The sequence below is a fragment of the Saccostrea echinata genome, unplaced genomic scaffold, assembly GCF_033153115.1.
Source record: "Saccostrea echinata isolate AGI-Se365-2 ecotype Australia unplaced genomic scaffold, CSIRO_AGI_Sech_v1 ptg000030l, whole genome shotgun sequence".
NCBI classification, from domain to species: Eukaryota; Metazoa; Mollusca; class Bivalvia; order Ostreida; family Ostreidae; genus Saccostrea; species Saccostrea echinata.
This window is the reverse complement of record NW_026889779.1, coordinates 28203825-28223211: the sequence shown is the minus strand read 5'-3', so window position 1 is coordinate 28223211 and position 19387 is coordinate 28203825. Positions and strand designations below refer to the sequence as shown.

At 36.1% G+C, this 19387-nt stretch overlaps 1 protein-coding gene across 1 annotated transcript in view; it reads left to right on the top strand.

Annotated features, from left to right (window-relative positions):
- Positions 1-202: 202 nt before the first annotated feature.
- The window catches only part of LOC133197632 (short-chain specific acyl-CoA dehydrogenase, mitochondrial-like), a 33025-nt gene continuing 13840 nt past the window's right edge, over positions 203-19387 (top strand). Inside the window, exons 1-5 of the mRNA XM_061333749.1 lie at positions 203-309; positions 1228-1379; positions 2096-2245; positions 2481-2592; positions 11048-11163. Coding sequence (XP_061189733.1) covers positions 246-309; positions 1228-1379; positions 2096-2245; positions 2481-2592; positions 11048-11163 — 594 coding nt within the window. The 5' untranslated portion in view covers positions 203-245. The remainder of the gene's footprint in view (positions 310-1227; positions 1380-2095; positions 2246-2480; positions 2593-11047; positions 11164-19387) is intronic.

The window sequence follows — 19387 nt, the reverse complement described above, 5'->3', positions numbered from 1 at the left end:
AAAGAGAATAGCATATTGTCATGAATACAACAAACAATTAACATACATAAAAATCATGGCATATCAGTTATGTTGAAGTTTCTTTTCTAACATCAAAGCACTTTTTTTCAGAAAGTTACATACTCGAATAGTTGGAGGGTTGATAATGTCGAGAATTATTAAAATCATGCAAAGAGAGATAACTCTCATTCCTTTGACTTGGACTTTGAGTCTTCTGTGGTGGAGGAGATGAGAAAACAACAATCATGGCGTCGATAGCTCGCTGTCTGCTCAGAACAGGACAGACTACCGCAAAAGTTGTAAGCAGAGGTATATAGAAAGAACAAATTATGAACATGATGAATCATTAATTGAAAGATTATTCAAACTGCTTATTTTGCAAAGATGTATTTCTTTAGCAGCATTAACTTAAGCGGAAAACTTACGAGGGCTTACCCTAGTTGTGTAACCCGATTTTACTCTGTTGTGCAACCATTGCTCTTTTCGTTTTATGAAGCGTTTAACTTTTTCCTCCACCCGATGTTGTTTTATAAAGCAGACGTGCAAATGTGAGATGAAAATTTAAAAAATATGCAAAGGCCTCATAGTATATATCCTACGATTTATTTTTTTAAATATCTGTATCTAATCCGAGATTCCTCTAAACTCTAACCACAGGGGCATCTTAATCTTATCTACATATATAAAAATGCACATGTATTTTTATATGTATAGTCTGGTTATATGTGTCCACTTCTCTAAAGAGAATAGGGTGAGAATCAGAGCAGAAGCCATATTGAAAAGTGGGAATTCAGCGACACCAGCTGGTCTTGCTACTCTGCCTACCTTTTTTCAACTTTGAAAACCATATTTTTGAAAAACCTGTATTGAAGTAGCTTTATCAAGCTAATTTTGAATCTATAGCTTAAGAAAGCTATAGAGGTAATTCAAGCTATATATAGCTAAATCAAGAGATTGTGCTGGACCTGTTTACTGGTACAGCTGCCATTTAAATTTTGGATGCTTCCAAATTTAATTGTCAGTATAGAGCATCATAGAGGTTTAATATATTTTTATTATTTTTATCAGAATGTCTGCATTCCATTTGCACCGAAACACATGAATAATGTCATGTCTGTGCTTCCATGGAATATTGATAATATTTGATTAGTTAAAGACTAAATGCATGGCATCTTTCTTCTACCATTTGGCTGTTTTGCTTCCTCAGTCTGCTCTTGCTTATTACAGAATACCTCAACAATGCTAGGTCCTTGTCCAGTTTGGCAGATCTCCCAGACACACACAGAATGCTGCAGAAAAGTTGCAGGGACTTTGTTGATAATGAGCTGATGCCAATTGCTGCAAAGTTAGATAAGGAGCACTTATATCCAAAAGACGTGGTAAGTATTTTTTCATCATAATTTACTAACGATACAAATCAGCCTTCAGAAGTATTGTTTAAAGGGATCACAATACTGTAAAATCCTTACTTAATGTACGTACTAAAGTATTTGTAAAATAAATTGTACATATCAAGTCATGAGAACATGAATTCCTAGTGGACTATAAATAGAGTACATTGTATTTACATGTATTTCAGTGATGTGATGAAAATAATTGTGAATTATTTTGCATGATGCTTCTCATGAAATAATGCGATAATAAATTCCTCATGTCTAATTAGGAATCTACAGTAACCTAGCTGACTCCAGAGATAATCAATTTCTTGGTCTGGTCTTAGCTGACTCTTTGTCCCCAAGACACTTTTGTCCCACAGTAGTTTTTACAAGCTACTTCATGATTTTTACTCTTGACTTTTGAAGAGAAATTAATTTATATCAAAGCATTGAAAATGAAAATCTGAAAAAAAATTTCTGAGCTATTAAAAATTTTTCCTGGGCTAGATAATATTACAGTTCCACTAGCCCTACTGACTAGTAACTTTTTAAAGGTTTTGAAGACTTAAACAGTACCTGACATAAAATTCATCAAGATGCATTTATCAGCATCTATAGATGGAAAGCTAAAACTAACCATATCTACTAATTATTGTACAGTGTATAATTATTTAAGCAATTAGAAAGATGTATGGCTGTATTGTATATACTTTGTATAGATAAAGAAGATGGGAGAGCTGGGATTGATGGCGATTGATGTTCCCCATGAGGAGGGAGGGACAGGACTGGACTATCTAGCCTATGCCATTGCGATGGAGGAAATCAGCCGAGGCTGTGCATCTACAGGGTGTATCATGAGTGTCAATAATGTAATTTTTGTTTTTAAAATTCAAGAGCCACAAAAATCATTCTTGAAAAATCTGGATCATAGCACATGAATTTGCAATGGAGGTTTGTTACAATTCAAAATGTGTCTATAAGTAGTACATGTAATAATATATGCAGATTGCTTTATTGGTTCTTTTATCTCTCATTAGCTAGGATATTGAGCTCACATTGGTTTTTCAGGTTCTGCTTAATATTTATATCAATATTTAATTTTAGTCACTTTACCTTGGGCCAATAAATAAATGGGCCACAGCCGCACAAAAAGAAGTTTTTCAGGAACCTTTTTTACATGGAGACAGAGTTGGGTGTTTTGGCCTCAGTGAACCAGGTTTGAATATTACTTTGAACAATGATATTTTAAGACACTGAAATTACTTTTAATAGGCTATCTTAAAAAAAAAGTTTGTTTACCCTCTCCCAACTCAAGATAAAAAAGGTGGGTCTGTAGGTATGTAAGGAATTTTTTTTTTATAAATTTTCAAAATCAATGTTGAACTTTGAAAATTTCAATGAATGGTGTTGCCATGGTTACTAAAAATAGAAATTTGTGAAATACTTTCAAAACTCTACTTTTCCTACAGTTTTTGTTTAATTTCAGTATAACTCAGAATGCAAGTAGACAACACTTAGATACATAATTCTTGATTTTTGATGAATGGAATTGCCATGGTTATTTAAAATGGAAATTCCTGTGAAATTCTTTTGAAATGCTACTCCACCTACAGTTTTGGTCTGATTTCAATATTATTTGGCACACAAGTAGACTACACTATGATACATAATTCTTTGTATTGGTTTTTAACTTCAAATCTCAATGAAAAGTCAGTATTCTAATTTATTGATTTTGCGTAGTTTCAAGTCCAAGCGCTTCTTTTCTCTTCCTTTGTTAAAAAGATTCTAAATTGTTCAAATCATGACTCCCGGTGGTAGGGTGGGGTCACAATGGGGAATCAAAGTTTGAAATTGAAATATATAGGAAAAATCTTATAAAACTTTTCTTCTCAAGAACCACTGGGCCAGAAAAGCTGAAATTTATGTGGAAGCATCCTTGGGTAGTGTAGATTCTAAATTGTTCAAATCATGATCCCTGGGGGTAGGGTGAGGCCACAATACATATTACAAGGGGGAAAATCTGGTGTAGAACAGCAGGGCCAAAGTTACTCCGGTGAGTGTTATGGCCCATGGGCCTCTTGTTTAAAGATGGCTTTATTAGGACATGTAATGACAAAACTTATGGACGTTTCATTATATTATTAAATTCAAGTTTGTTCAGGCCTACATGTGTAGGTCTCTTAGGTCTTGATTAGGCTATAATAAAGATTTAAGATGTTTTATTTTGAAAGCATTATTTAAGATATTTTGAAGATCTACAGGGTCTTAAATTGTAAAATGAATTTGTAAGCATCCTAATGTAGTGTAGGTTCATCACTTCCTGTGTCTTAGTAAAAACTAAGAGTACGAGTCAATGTTTTTTTTTTAGGTCACCTGAGTCACTCAGGTGACCTATTGCTATCTCTTTTCGTCCATCGTCGTCCGTCGTTCGTCGGTCGTAAACTTTTGAACATTTTCAGCTTCTTCTCTGGAACCAGCAAACCAATTTCAACCAATTTTGGCATATAGCATCTATGGGTGAAGGGGAACAAAAATTGTGAAATTCGTGGCCCCAGCCTCCCTGGGGCCTGAGGGGTGGGGCCAAAACCATCAAAATTAATGCAATCTTTAAAAATCTTCTTCTTTACTCCTGGACATCAAGCAGTCAAACTGTTGGCATGATTGTAATAAGCATTGAGCCCTCTACTAAAATTGTGAAATTCATGGCCCCAGGGTCAGGGGTTCTGGTGCTAGGGCGGGGCTATATAGATCATATAGTGAAAGTGCATTATTTCTTTAAAAATCTTTTTCTCTACTCCTGGGTATTATTGAAACAAATTGAATACATAGTTATTATAAGCAAGAGTGACTCTACCGAAATTGTGAAATTCATGGCCCCAGGGTCAGGGGATCTGGTGCTAGGGCGGGGCTATAAAGATCATATAGTGAAAGTGCATTATTTCTTAAAAAATCTTCTTCTGTACTCCTGGGTAGTATTGAAACAAATTGAATACATAGTTATGATAAGCAAGGGTGACTCTACCAAAATTGTGAAATTCATGACCCCAGGGTCAGGGGTTCCGGTGCTAGGGTGGGACTATATAGGTCATATAATGAAAGTGTATTATTTCTTTGAAAATCTTCTTCTCTACTCCTGGGTATTATTTAAACAAATTAAATACATAGCTATGATAAGCAAGGGTGACTCTACCGAAATTGTGAAATTCATAGCCCCAGGGTCAGGGGTTCTGGTGCTAGGGCGGGGCTATATAGATCATATAGTGAAAGTGTATTATTTCTTTGAAAATCTTCTTCTCTTCTCCTGGGTATTATTTAAACAAATACATAGTTATGATAAGCAAGGTTGCCTCTTCCAAAATTGTGAATTTCATGACCCCTGGATCAGAGGTTCTGATATTAGGGTGGGGCTCTATTTATTATATAGTGAAAATGCATTAATGCTTTAAAAATCTTCTCTGCACCTGGGCATATCAGAGGCAAAAAGAGTAAAAGTTTTAATAAGGAAGCGTATTTTTACCAGATTTTTGAACATCAGAACCATTTGATCAAGTGTTCTGGTCCAGGTCAGGGCTCTATTAATTTGTATTCTATTGAGAGGAGTTATTCCCCTTTGCCATTTACTTGTGTTAATTAATCACTGTAAATAATGTACTTGAAAGGTTAATAGAATAAGAGAATTATGCAAGAATTTTTATTGTAAAATACAAAAAGTACTTTCATAGTTTTAATGATCAGGTAGATTTGTAAGTAACAGATAAATAAAAATGAGACAAAAATAACTTGTCTTATTAAATGTTCATCAAGGACCAAGAGAGGCCATTGTAAAAGATTTCAACAAGGAATTAAGAGAGTGCAGAGGCACTGATTATAAGTTTGTTTATATACTGTCTGGTGAGAGTGATAAATGGGGAACAGATTAGAACCTAATTTATGTACTGTTAATGAACACTAGACTAATTATTTTGTTGATCCTGATCACCCTATTTTTCTTGCTTTTGGGCAACAAAGCTTCACCTTTCAGTTCATTTTATACTCTATGGATCCTCTAAATTGTTGTATTATACTCAGGTGACTGTTAAGGCCCTTGGGCCTCTTGTTTTAAATGAAATGGATTCACACTGCTCTAGATTCATGTTCAAATTCCTATATCCAGATTAGGAAGGCTGGGGTACAGCTTCTGTAAACTTTTAATTTTTAGGTCACCTGAGTCACTCAGGTGACCTATTGCTATCCGTTTTTGTCCGTCGGCGTTCGTCGTTCGTCGTGCGTCAGTGCGTTAACATTTGAACATTTTTAGCTCACCTCGACGAAGTCGAGATGAGCTTATGCTATACCCCCGGCGTCGGCGTCGGCGTTAGCGTCGGCGTCCCAGGTTAAAGTTTTAGGAGCAAGTCCCATTCCCAAGTAACTATAAGCCCTACCTGGACCAAACTTGCATGGATGATGCATCTAGGGATGGACACTACCACACTTGCTTCGGATGCTGGATCTGACCTAGATTTTCCAGATGAGTGACCAGGTTAAAGTTTTAGGAGCAGGTCCATTCCCAAGTAACTATAAGCCCTACCTTGACCAAACTTGCATGGATGATGCATCTAGGGATGGACACTACCACACTTGCTTCGGATGCTGGATCTGACCTAGATTTTCCGGATGAGTGACCAGGTTAAAGTTTAAGGGGCAGGTCCATTCCCAAGTAACTATAAGCCCTACCTGGACCAAACTTGCATGGATGATGCATCTAGGGATGGACACTACCACACTTGCTTCGGATGCTGGATCTGATCTAGATTTTCCAGATGAGTGACCAGGTTAAAGTTTTAGGAGCAGGTCCATTCCCAAGTAACTATAAGCCCTACCTGGACCAAACTTGCATGGATGATGCATCCAGGGATGGATACTACCACACTTGCTTCGGATGCTGGATCTGACCTAGATTTTCCACATGTGAGACCAGGTTTAGATTTAGGAGTAGTCTCGTTTCCAAGTAACTATAAGCCCTAAATGGACCAAACTTTCATGGATGATGCATCTAGGGATGTACACTAACCAACCTGCTTCGAATGCTGGATCTGACCTAGATTTTCCACATGAGTGAATTTTAGCCATATTTTAACCAAATTAGCATGGATGATGTATCTAGGGATGGACACTTCCAGACTTGCCTTGGATTCTGAATCTGATGTACATTTTCCAGATGAGTGACCAGGGTAATTTTTTGGAGTAGCTATATAATATTATGGCCTGTTATGATTAAACTTGCATAGATGGTGCATCTAAGAATGAAAACTTCCAGACTTGCTTTGGATGTTGGAAGTGACCAAAATTTTCTTGATTACTAAACAGGTCAAAAGTTTTTTGAGCAGGTCTATAATTAAATCAAACTTGCATGGACATTGATCTTGGGATGTACCCTAACTAGAAAAAAATATGATGTGAAATTTGCCTTACATGTAGATAACATTCGTCGAGGTGAGCTTCGTAATCTTTGATTACCTATGTTTAGCTTCTTCTCTGAAACCGCTCAACCAATTTCAACCAATTTTGGCATATAGCATCTATGGGTGAAGGGGAACAAAAATTGTGAATTTCATGGTCCCTGCCCCCCTGGGGCCTGAGGGGTGGGGCTAAAACCACCAAAAATAATTCAATCTTTAAAAATCTTCTTCTTTACTCCTGGACAACAAGCAGTCTAACTGGTGGCATCATTGTAATAAGCATTGGGCCCTCTACCAAAATTGTGAAATTCATGGCCCCAGGGTCAGGGGTTCTGGCCCCAGGGTGGGGCTATATAGATCATATAGTGAAAGTGCATTACTTCTTTGAAAATCTTCTTCTCTGCTCCTGGGTATTAAATAAAGTAACTAAGTACATAGTTATAAAGAGCAAGAGTGCCTCTTCCAAAATTGTGAAATTCATGGCCCCAGGGTCAGGGGTTCTGGTGTTAGGGTGGGGCTCTATTGATTATATAGTGAAAATACATTAATTGTTTGAAAATCTTCTTCTGTGCTCCTAGGTATTAAATAAAGTAACTAAGTACATAGTTATGATGAGCAAGGGTGCCTCTTCCAAAATTGTAAAATTCATGGCCCCAGGGTCAGGGGTTCTGGTGTTAGGGCGGGGCTCTATAGATTATATTGTGAAAAAGCATTAATTCTTTGAAAATCTTCTTCTCTGCTCCTGGGAATTAAATAAAGTAACTAAGTATATAGCTATGATGAGCAAGGGTTCCTCTTCCAAAATTGTGAAATTCATGGCCCCAGGGTCAGGGGTTCTGGTGTTAGGGCGGGGCTCTATTGATTATATAGTGAAAATGCATTGATTCTTTGAAAATCTTCTTCTCTGCTCCTGGGCATTAAGGTGATAAACTAAGTACATAGTTATGATGAGGAGGTGGACCTCTTCCAGAATTGTGAAAGCCATGGCCCCTGGGTCAGGGGTTCTGGTGTTAGGGCGGGGCTCTATTGATTATATAGTGAAAATGCATTAATTCTTTGAAAATCTTCTTCTCTGCTCCTGGGTATTATTTAAACAAACTAAGTGCATGGTTATGATGCATAAGGATGCCTTTTAAAAATTGTGAATTTCATGGCCCCAGGGTCAGGGGTTCTGGTGTTAGGACGGGGCTCTATTGATTATATAGTGAAAGTGCATTGATTCTTTGAAAATCTTCTTCTCTGCTACTGGAGATTATTTAAACAAACTAAATGCATGATTATGATAGGCAAGGATGCCTCTTCCAAATTTTTAAATATATGGCCTCAGTTTTTGGGGTTCTTGAGGAGGGGGGGGGGGGGCTCTATTGATTATATAGTGAAAAAGCATTAATTCTATTAATCATTAATTAATCCTGTCTGCTCCTTGGTGATGAGCTGATAAATAAATTGCTTAGCTATGATGAAAATGGGAGCTTCAAACAGAATTTTTAAATCTTGTGGTCCTAGGGTCAGGGGTTCTGGCATAACGAGGGGGGGGGGGCTTTTGATAATATAGTGGAAAAGTGTTCATTCTTTAAAATCCATAGTTATGATGATGAGGGTAACTCTTCCAAATTTGTAAATTTCTTAACCCTTGGTCTTGGGTTCTGGTGTTAGGGTAAGGCTTTGTTGAATCTGTAGTGAAAATGCATTGTACCTGTGAAATTCTTCTCTGCTTCTGGGCATATCGGAAGAAAACTGAGTAAAAGTTTAAATGATATAAGTAAGCGTATTTCTACCAGATTTTTGAACATCTGGACCATTTGTCTAAGCATTCTAGTCCTGGGCAGGGCTCTATTAATTTGTATTCTACTGAGAGAAGTTATTCCCCTTTTCCATTCACCTTTGATAATTAATCACTGTAAATAATACATTTGGAAGGTTAATAGAATAGATAATTATGCAAGAATGTTTATCATATAATTAAGGTCTTCCGTTTTAAACGGAAGACCTTATAGTGATTCTACTGTTTCTTCTTTTTATTATTATTATTTTTTTTTTCCCCTTTTCTTTTCTGGGCGATTTCTCAGAGATGGCTGGACGGATTTTCTTGAAATTTTCAGGGATGACAGAGAATGAAAATATCTCCAGGCGTTTTTTTCATTTTCTCAAAATTCACTTCCGGTCGTCAGATATGTCCGATTTCCGTTTTTTTCAAAAATATTTTGTCCCAGTCATATCTCAGAAACGGTAAGAAATTAAGACACCAAACTTATAGGGTTAATAGATCTTGAGGAGTAGGCAAAACCATTTGGGTTAAGAGCGTCAGCCGTCACTTCCGGTCGTCACAGGAAGTGATCAAAGAAATCGAAATTTTCAACTTTTCTTTTTTGATTTTTTTCTTTCATCACATTGTTGCATCTTATTTGTAGATTCGAAATATGTTGGACCCACCGGAAACAAAAACGTCAACTTCCGGCTATAAGCAAAAAAATGCATAATTTGAGTATTTTACTTTCCCATAAATATTTTTTATAGATAATGTATTTGAACTGATTTTTGAATATGTTATCAAGACTGCAAATGTCTAGAGTAACGTCAAATATCTTTGTAAAATTCACTTCCGGTCGCGCGTTTGAATGTCCGCAAAATGAGAACTTGTCCGAGTGAGATCTCAGAAACGCTAAGAGATTAAGACACCAATCTTATAGGAGTATTAGACCTTGAGGAGTAGACAAAAGAATTTGGGTTAAGAGCGTCAGTCGTCACTTCCGGTCGTCACTGGAAGTGATCAAAGAAATAAAAAAATTCAACTTTTCTCTTTTGGAATAAGACTTGCATCATATAATTGTATCTTTTTCACAGTTACGATATGTGTTGGTCCCACCGGAAACAAAAAACGACAACTTCCGGTTATAAGAGAAAAACTACATAAAAGGGTATTTAATTTTCCCATACATATCGCCTATAGATAGAGTTCTTTAAATGACTTTTATATATGTTATTGAGACTGCAGATGTCTAGAGTGACGTGAAATATTTTAGTAAAATTCACTTCCGGTCGCGTGTTTTCTTGTCCTCAAAATGAAAATTTATTTCAGAAAGATCTCGGAAACGACATAAAATTAAGACACTAAACTTAAAGGAGTAATAAACCTTGGTGAGTAGGCAAAACATATAGGGTTAAACGCGTAAGCCGTCACTTCCGGTCGTCACAGGAAGTGATCAAAAAAATCAAAATTTTCAACTTTTCTTTTTAAAATTAAAACTTGCATCACTTTATTGCTTCTCTTTCGCTGTTTTAAAATATGTTAGATTCTATCGGAAACAAAAACTTTAAACTTCCGGTTTTAAGAGATAAACTACGTTATTTCGTGGTTTAACCTTCTCATAAATATTACTTATGGATAAGTATTTGAAATGTTTTTTACATATGTTGTAGATACTGCAAAAGTCAAGAGAAAATTCAGAGATTTTTATTCAGTTCACTTCCGGTCATGTGTTTTCCTGTCCTCAAAATTAGAATTTGTTTTCACATTTGTTCGGCAACAATAATAGACTGAAGTCTAAAACTTTCAGGACTTATAGTCAGTCATCAGTTCATTTGCATCGTGTAAAGATCGTGTGTCGTCATTACTTCCGGTCGTGACAGAAAACGAAGCAAAAAAGTAATTTTTTAAGTTATTTTGTTTCTACATAAATTATAGGCTAATACCGACGTTGGAAAAGACATGTTGATGCAAACAGGAAGTAGTATAACGGAAGACCTTCTCATTACTAGTAATGAGTTTCTAGTTCAAAAAGTATTTTCTTAGTTTTAATAATCAGGTAGACCTGTAAGTAATAGATAAATAAAAATGAGACAAAAATAACTTATCTTATTAAAAGTTCTTCAAAGACCATAAGAGAGGTCAATGCGAGAGGTCTTAATATGGGTTTAAAAATAGTACAGAAGCACTAATAGTTTGTTAATAGTCTGCATGGTGATAGTGTTAAGTGGGGGACAGATTAGAACTTAATTTATGAGTTGATACTGAATACTAGACTAATTATTTTGTTGATCCTGATCTTCCTACTTCTCTTGCTTTAGGGCAACAAAGCTTCATCTATCAGTGTATTTAACTTCTAAATTGTTGTATTATACTCAGGTGATACTCAGCCCTTGGGCCTCTTGTTTCAATTACTGTAGGAATAAATTGGAAAATATCTTATAAAAATAATCAAGATTTAATTTATAAATTGTGTCAATATACAGGTAATGGCAGTGATGCTGGGGCAGCTTCTACTACGGCTCGTCTGGATGGAGACTCCTGGGTGTTAAATGGAACGAAGGCTTGGATTACTAATGGATACGAGGCAGAAGCAGCCGTGGTATGAGATTTCTCTGACTTGCTATCTGTTCAATTACCTTGAAAAATACCTAAAGTTTGGTAATGGGGGCTGAAAAATTCTATTGCCTAAAGCCTATAGGGCTAGTGAATTTAAAGGGGCATAGACACAGATTTGAAAATAATATTTTCTCAAATTTTCTGTATTATAGCATGACTTAAATGTTGCTATAGCATTTCACACAGAAATATAATAAAAAACTTATTTTATCTGGAAATTATTGAAACTATGAATTTCGGGATGTGTTTGATTGACACATCCTTGCACTTTCACAAAGTAAACTTTATTCTTAAAGGACTTATCGCATGTTTCTAAATTATTTGAAATTAAAAGCGTAAAACGTTCCTTATGACCACAGTTTATAAATTTTGTGTTTTTACTGCGGATAAACCACGATAATTTACCAATTATTGACTCAAATGAAAACCCCTGAATTAAAAATCTAAATTAATTAGATAGCGATCACATGACCCTGTGTCGTCAAAGGTGACAATGGCTGATCAGCTCCTCACATTAATCTTACTAAAATATCCGTGATACAACCTGAATTTTCTGCATTATGGAGGACCAAATCACTGATTTTATCGATATGAATTTGAATATCCAACCTTATATTCTAGAACTGTCAGCAAGAAAAAATCTGAAAAATTTGTTAACTTTGTAAAAATAACAGCGATGATAGCGAGGGAGACGCGACGAAGATGAAGAAACTCGCCATCACAATACAATTTGATTTGTCATCTTATCACATGTATTAACTTATTCGATTCACAAATTTAATATTACATAACTTTGTTATTCTTCGTTTTTAACATAATACTAATCTATGCAAGTATGCCTTCATGTTTTGTAAAGGATGGCGGTCTCGGAAAAATATTTTCTGATCACGAAACATTGTCGTAATCAGACCTACAGATGCTAAATGTTTGGAATAAAAAACGAAAATATCTCAAAAGTCTTATACCTTAGAACTAGTTAATGTATCTATAGTAATTGAAAAGCAGATTAGGAATTAATTTTTTTCAGCATTTTTCATAATTAGCTGCATTTGTCGTTAATAACTCCATAAATAGTGTGCAACTTTTCATCTCTTTATCACTGAATTGTCGCCTATGACGTCAGAGCAGTATTTCGCCGAAATCCAACTGAAATATGCATATTGTAGTATTTGAATTTCAACTCTCAATATCTCTTAATATACACTTTCAACAACGTTTCTTGTATTCAGTATTTTAATAAACAAGGTTGTAGATAATATTTTTCATAAAATTAAGATTTTTGAAAAATCATGCGATAAGTCCTTTAATACTTAAGAAAAGTAGAAATTTTGTTGTGTATTAATAAGAAAAAGAAATAAAGATATAATCCACAAAATTCATATACTCTTATATTAAAATCATTTTGGTTTAAATTGGTATTTATATCAAAAATTGATTACATACTTCAGTTACCTTATTTTCCAAAAGGCTCAAACATAGGGCTACATGTATATATACATTTAAGACAAGGCATTTCATAATAGTGTGTGTACCTAATGGTGTACGCTGAACTTCTTTTGTGCTTGTGGTCTCCTGTTCAATCCCCCCAAAATCCAGATTTTTTTTGTATTGATCACAGGCCTTTGGATAAAATTCACCTTAAATCCGACTTTAAAAAAATAAATTTGGATGTATAAAAAAGATATATTTTTTTAACACCCCAATTCTTTTGTAAGTCGGATTAAAGTGATCTAAAGGCCTGTGACAGAGATCTATACATTATTGTTCCAACCTGTCTGGTTTATACATTTGAATTTAAAGTTACCTAGACTTAGAATGACATTGAATTTTTTGCCATTTTGGAAAGAACAGACACATAAAGAGAACAAGAGGCCCAAGGGCCTTAACGGTCACCTGAGTATAATACAACAATTTAGAAGTTAAATACACTGATAGATGAAGCTTTGTTTCCCTAAAGCAAGAGAAGTAGGAAGATCAGGATCAACAAAATAATTAGTCTAGTATTCAGTATCAACTCATAAATTAAGTTCTAATCTGTCCCCCACTTAACACTATCACCATGCAGACTATTAACAAACTATTAGTGCTTCTGTACTATTTTTAAACCCATATTAAGACCTCTCGCATTGACCTCTCTTATGGTCTTTGAAGAACTTTTAATAAGATAAGTTATTTTTGTCTCATTTTTATTTATCTATTACTTACAGGTCTACCTGATTATTAAAACTAAGAAAATACTTTTTGAATTATATGATAAACATTCTTGCATAATTATCTTATTCTATTAACCTTTCAAATACATTATTTACAGTGATTAATTATCAAAGGTGAATGGAAAAGGGGAATAACTTCTCTCAGTAGAATACAAATTAATAGAGCCCTGCCCAGGACTAGAATGCTTAGACAAATGGTCCAGATGTTCAAAAATCTGGTAGATACACGCTTACTTATATCATTTAAACTTTTACTCAGTTTTCTTCCAATATGCCCAGAAGTAGAGAAGAATTTCACAGGTACAATGCATTTTCACTACAGATTCAACAAAGCCTTACCCTAACACCAGAACCCAAGACCAAGGGTCAAGAAATTTACAAATTTGGAAGAGTTACCCTCATCATCATAACTATGGACTTCAAAGAATTAACACTTTTCCACTATATTATCAAAAGCCCCTCCCACCCCACACCACCCCCCTTATTATGCCAGAACCCCTGACCCTAGGACCACAAGATTTAAAAATTCTGTTCGAAGTTCCCATTTTCATCATAGCTAAGCAATTTATTTATCAGCTCAATGCTAAGGAGCAGACAGGATTAATTAATGATTAATTAATAGAATTAATGCTTTTTCACTATATAATCAATAGAGCCCCCCCCCCCTTCCTCAAGAACCCCAAAAACTGAGGCCATATATTTGAAAATTTTGGAAGAGGCATCCTTGCCTATCATAATCATGTACTTGGTTTGTTTAAATAATCTCCAGTAGCAGAGAAGAAGATTTTCAAAGAAACATTGCATTTTCACTGTATAATCAATAGAGCCCCGTCCTAACACCAGAACCCCTGACCCTGGGGCCATGAAATTCACAATTTTTGAAAAGGCATCCTTATGCATCATAACCATGCACTTTGTTTGTTTATATAATACCCAGGAGCAGAGAAGAAGATTTTCAAAGAATTAATGCATTTTCACTATATAATCAATAGAGCCCTGCTCTAACATCAGAACCCCTGACCCTGGGGCGATGGCTTTCACAATTCTGGAAGAGGCCCACCTCCTCATCATAACTATGTACTTAGTTTATCACCTTAATGCCCAGGAGTAGAGGAGAAGATTTTCAAAGAATTAATGCATTTTCACTATATAGTCAATAGAGCCCCGCCCTAACACCAGAACCCCTGACCCTGGGGCCATGAAATTCACAATTCTGGAAGAGGCATTCTTGCTCTTCATAACTATGTACTTAGTTTATCACCTTAATGCCCAGAAGCAGAGGAGATTTTCAAAGAATTAATGCATTTTCACTATATAGTCAATAGAGCCCCGCCTTAACACCAGAACCCCTGACCCTGGGGCCATGAATTTCACAATTTTGGAAGAGGCATTCTTGCTCTTCATAACTATGTACTTAGTTACTTTATCTAATACCCAGGAGCAGAGAAGAAGATTTTCAAAGAAATAATGTACTTTCACTATATGATCTATATAGCCCCACCCTGGGGCCAGAACCCCTGACCCTGGGGCCATGAATTTCACAATTTTGGAAGAGGCATTCCTGCTCATCATAACTATGTACTTAGTTACTTTATTTAATACCCAGGAGCACAGAAGAAGATTTTCAAAGAATTAATGCATTTTCACTATATAATCAATAGAGCCCCGCCCTAACACCAGAACCCCTGACCCTGGGGCCATGAATTTCACAATTTTGGAAGAGGCACTCTTGCTCTTCATAACTATGTTCTTAGTTACTTTATTTAATACCCAGGAGCAGAGAAGAAGATTTTCAAAGAAATAATGTACTTTCACTATATGATCTATATAGCCCCACCCTGGGGCCAGAACCCCTGACCCTGGGGCCATGAATTTCACAATTTTGGAAGAGGCATTCTTGCTCATCATAACTATGTACTTAGTTACTTTATTTAATACCCAGGAGCAGAGAAGAAGATTTTCAAAGAAATAATGTACTTTCACTATATGATCTATATAGCCCCACCCTGGGGCCAGAACCCCTGACCCTGGGGCCATGAATTTCACAATTTTGGAAGAGGCATTCTTGCTCATCATAACTATGTACTTAGTTACTTTATTTAATACCCAGGAGCAGAGAAGAAGATTTTCAAAGAATTAATGCATTTTCACTATATAATCAATAGAGCCCTGCCCTAACACCAGAACCCCTGACCCTGGGGCCATGAATTTCACAATTTTGGAAGAGGCATTCTTGCTCTTCATAACTATGTACTTAGTTACTTTATTTAATACCCAGGAGCACAGAAGAAGATTTTCAAAGAATTAATGCATTTTCACTATATAATCAATAGAGCCCCACCCTAACACCAGAACCCCTGACCCTGGGGCCATGAATTTCACAATTTTGGAAGAGGCATTCTTGCTCATCATAACTATGTACTTAGTTACTTTATTTAATACCCAGGAGCACAGAAGAAGATTTTCAAAGAATTAATGCATTTTTAGGTCACCTGAGTCACTCAGGTGACCTATTGCTATCCGTTTTTGTCCGTCGGCGTGCGTCGTGCGATGTGCGTTAACATTTGAACATTTTTAGCTTCTTCTCTGAAACCGCTCAACCAATTTCAACTTAATTTGGCATATAGCATCTATGGGTGAAGGGGAACAAAAATTGTGAATTTCATGGTCCCTGCCCCCCTGGGGCCTGAGGGGTGGGGCTAAAACCACCAAAATTAATGCAATCTTTAAAAATCTTCTTCTTTACTCCTGGACATCAAGCAGTCAAACTGTTGGCATCATTGTGATAAGCATTGAGTCCTCTACCTAAATTGTGAAATTCATGGCCCCAGGGTCAGGGGTTCTGGTGCTAGCGCGGGGCTATATAGATCATATAGTGAAAGTGCATTATTTCTTTGAAAATCTTCTTCTCTGCTCCTGGGTATTAAATAAACTAACTAAGTATATAGTTATGATGAGTAAGAGTGACTCTTCCAAAATTGTGAAATTCATGGCCCCAGGGGCAGGGGTTCTGGTGTTAGGGCGGGGCTCTATTGATTATATAGTGAAAATGCATTAGTTCTTTGGAAATCTTCTTCTCTGCTCCTGGGTATTAAATAAACTAACTAAGTATAAAGTAATGATGAGTAAGAGTACCTCTACCAAAATTGTGAAATTCATGGCCCCAGGGGCAGGGGTTCTGGTGTTAGGGTGGGGCTCTATTGATTATATAGTGAAAAGGCATTAATTCATTTAAAATCTTCTTCTCTGCTCCTGGGTATCAAATAAACTAACTAAGTATATAGTTATAATGAGTAAGAGTGCCTCTTTCAAAATTGTGAAATTCATGGACCCAGGGGCAGGGGTTCTGGTGTTAGGGCAGGGCTCTATTGATTATATAGTGAAAATGCATTAATTCATTGAAAATCTTCTTCTCTGCTCCTGGGTATTAAATAAACTAACTAAGTATATAGTAATGATGAGTAAGAGTACCTCTACCAAAATTGTGAAATTCATGGCCCCTGGGTCAGGGGTTCTGGTGTTAGGGTGGGGCTCTATTGATTATATAGTGAAAATGCATTAATCCTTTGAAAATCTTCTTCTCTGCTCCTGGGTATTAAATTCAGTAACTAAGTACATAGTTATGATGAGCAAGAGTGCCTCTTTCAAAATTGTGAATTTCATAGCCCCTGGGTCAGGGGTTCTGGAATTAGGGTGGGGCTCTATTGATTATATAGTGAAAATGCATTAATCCTTTGAAAATCTTCTTCTCTACTCCTGGGTATTATTGAAACACATTAAATACATAGTTATGATAATCAAGGATGCCTCTTTCAAAATTGTGAAATTCGTGGCCCCTGGATCAGGGGTTCTGGTGTTAGGGCGGGGCTCTATTGATTATTATAAAGTGAAAATGTTTTAATTCTTTAAAAAGCTTTTTCTCTGCACCTGGGTATTATTTAAACAAACTAAGTACATTGTTATGATAATCAAGGATGCCTCTTCCAAAATTGTGAAATTCATGGCCCCGGGGACAGGAGTTCTGGTGCTAGGGCGGGGCTATATAGATCCTATAGTGAAGGTGAATTATTTCTTTGAAAATCTTCTTCTCTGCCCCTGGGTATTGCTTAAACAGGCTAAAGTACATTGTTATGATACACAAGGATGCCTCTTCCAAAATTGTGAATTTTATGACTTGAGGTGAGGGGGGGGGGGGGGGGCTTCTATTGATTATAAAGTGAAAAGCAAAATTTCTTTGAAAATATTCTTTTCTTCTTCTGGTTAAAAAAGCAAAGAAGCTAAGTGTATAGTTATGATGAGCAAGTGTGCTTCTTCCAGAGTAGTGAATTTCATGACCCCTGGGTCAGATATGCTGGTGTGAGGGTGGGGCTCTTGATAATTTAGTGAAAATGCATTAATTCTATTAAATAATCCTGTTTGCTCCTTAGTGTTAAGCAGATAAACAAAGTGATGATGAGCAAACATATGGTCCCAGGGTCAGAAGCTCTGGTGTTTTTTTTTTTTGGGGGGGGGGGGGGGGGGGGCGGGCTCTATTGATAATATAGTGAATCTGTAGTAAAAATGCATTATTTATTTAAAAATCTTCTCCGCACCTGGGCATATCTGAGGCAAACAGAGTAAAAGTTTTTATAGGGAAGGGAATTTTTACCAGATTTTTGAACATCTGGACCATTTGGTCAAGTGTTCTGGTCCTGGCCAGGGTTCTATTAGTTTGTATTCTACTGAGAGGAGTTATTCCCCTTTGCCATTTACTTTTGATAATTTATCACTGTAAATAATGTACTTGAAAGGTAAATAGAGAATTTTGCAAAAACTTTTATTATATAATACAAAAAGTACTTTCATAGTTTTAATGATCAGATAGACTTGTAAGTAGTAGATAAATAAAAATGAGACAAAAATAACTTGTCTTATTAAATATTCATCAAAGACCAAGAGATGCCAATGTAAGAGATTTCAACAAAGGATTAAAATAGTACAGAAGCATTGATAATTTGTTAGTATACTGTATAGTGATAGTGATAAATGGGGAACAGATTAGAACCTAATTTATGAACTGTTAATGAATATTAAGACCAATTATTTTGTTGATCATGATCACCCTATTTTTCTTGCTTTTGGGCAACAAAGCTTCACCTTTCGGTTCATTTTATACTCTATGCATCCTTGAAATTGTTTTATCATACTCAGGTGACCGTTAAGGCCCTTGGGCCTCTTGTTCACTATATAATCAATAGAGCCCCACCCTAACACCAGAACCCCTGACCCTGGGGCCATGAATTTCACAATTTTGGAAGAGGCACTCTTGCTCATCATAACTATGTACTTAGTTACTTTATTTAATACCCAGGAGCAGAGAAGAAGATTTTCAAAGGAATAATGCACTTTCACTATATGATCTATATAGCCCCACCCTGGGGCCAGAACCCCTGACCCTGGGGCCATGAATTTCACAATTTTGGTAGAGGGCTCAATGCTTGTTACAATGATGCCAACAGTTTGACTGCTTGATGTCCTGGAGTAAAGAAGAAGAATTTTAAAGATTGCATTATTTTTGGTGGTTTTAGCCCCACCCCTCAGGCCCCAGGGGGGCAGGGACCATGAAATTCACAATTTTTGTTCCCCTTCACCCATAGATGCTATATGCCAAATTTGGTTGAAATTGGTTGAGCGGTTTCAGAGAAGAAGCTAAAAATGTTCAAATGTTTACACACGACGCACGACGCATGCCGACGGACGAGAACGGATAGCAATAGGTCACCTGAGTGACTCAGGTGACCTAAAAAGTGGATAGTTAAGATGCAGCAGTAGTTCCCGAAACAATAGTGATCTAGACAATTGATGAAAAAATATCTTGAAAACAGTCAAGAAAAAATCTTGAAACATAATTCTGTAAAATGTCAAACAAATTGAAAATATCAAAATTATGAAAAAATATTTTGATTTGATTATATAGTGATATATGTATATGCAGAGATGCTGGTTGTGAGGTAT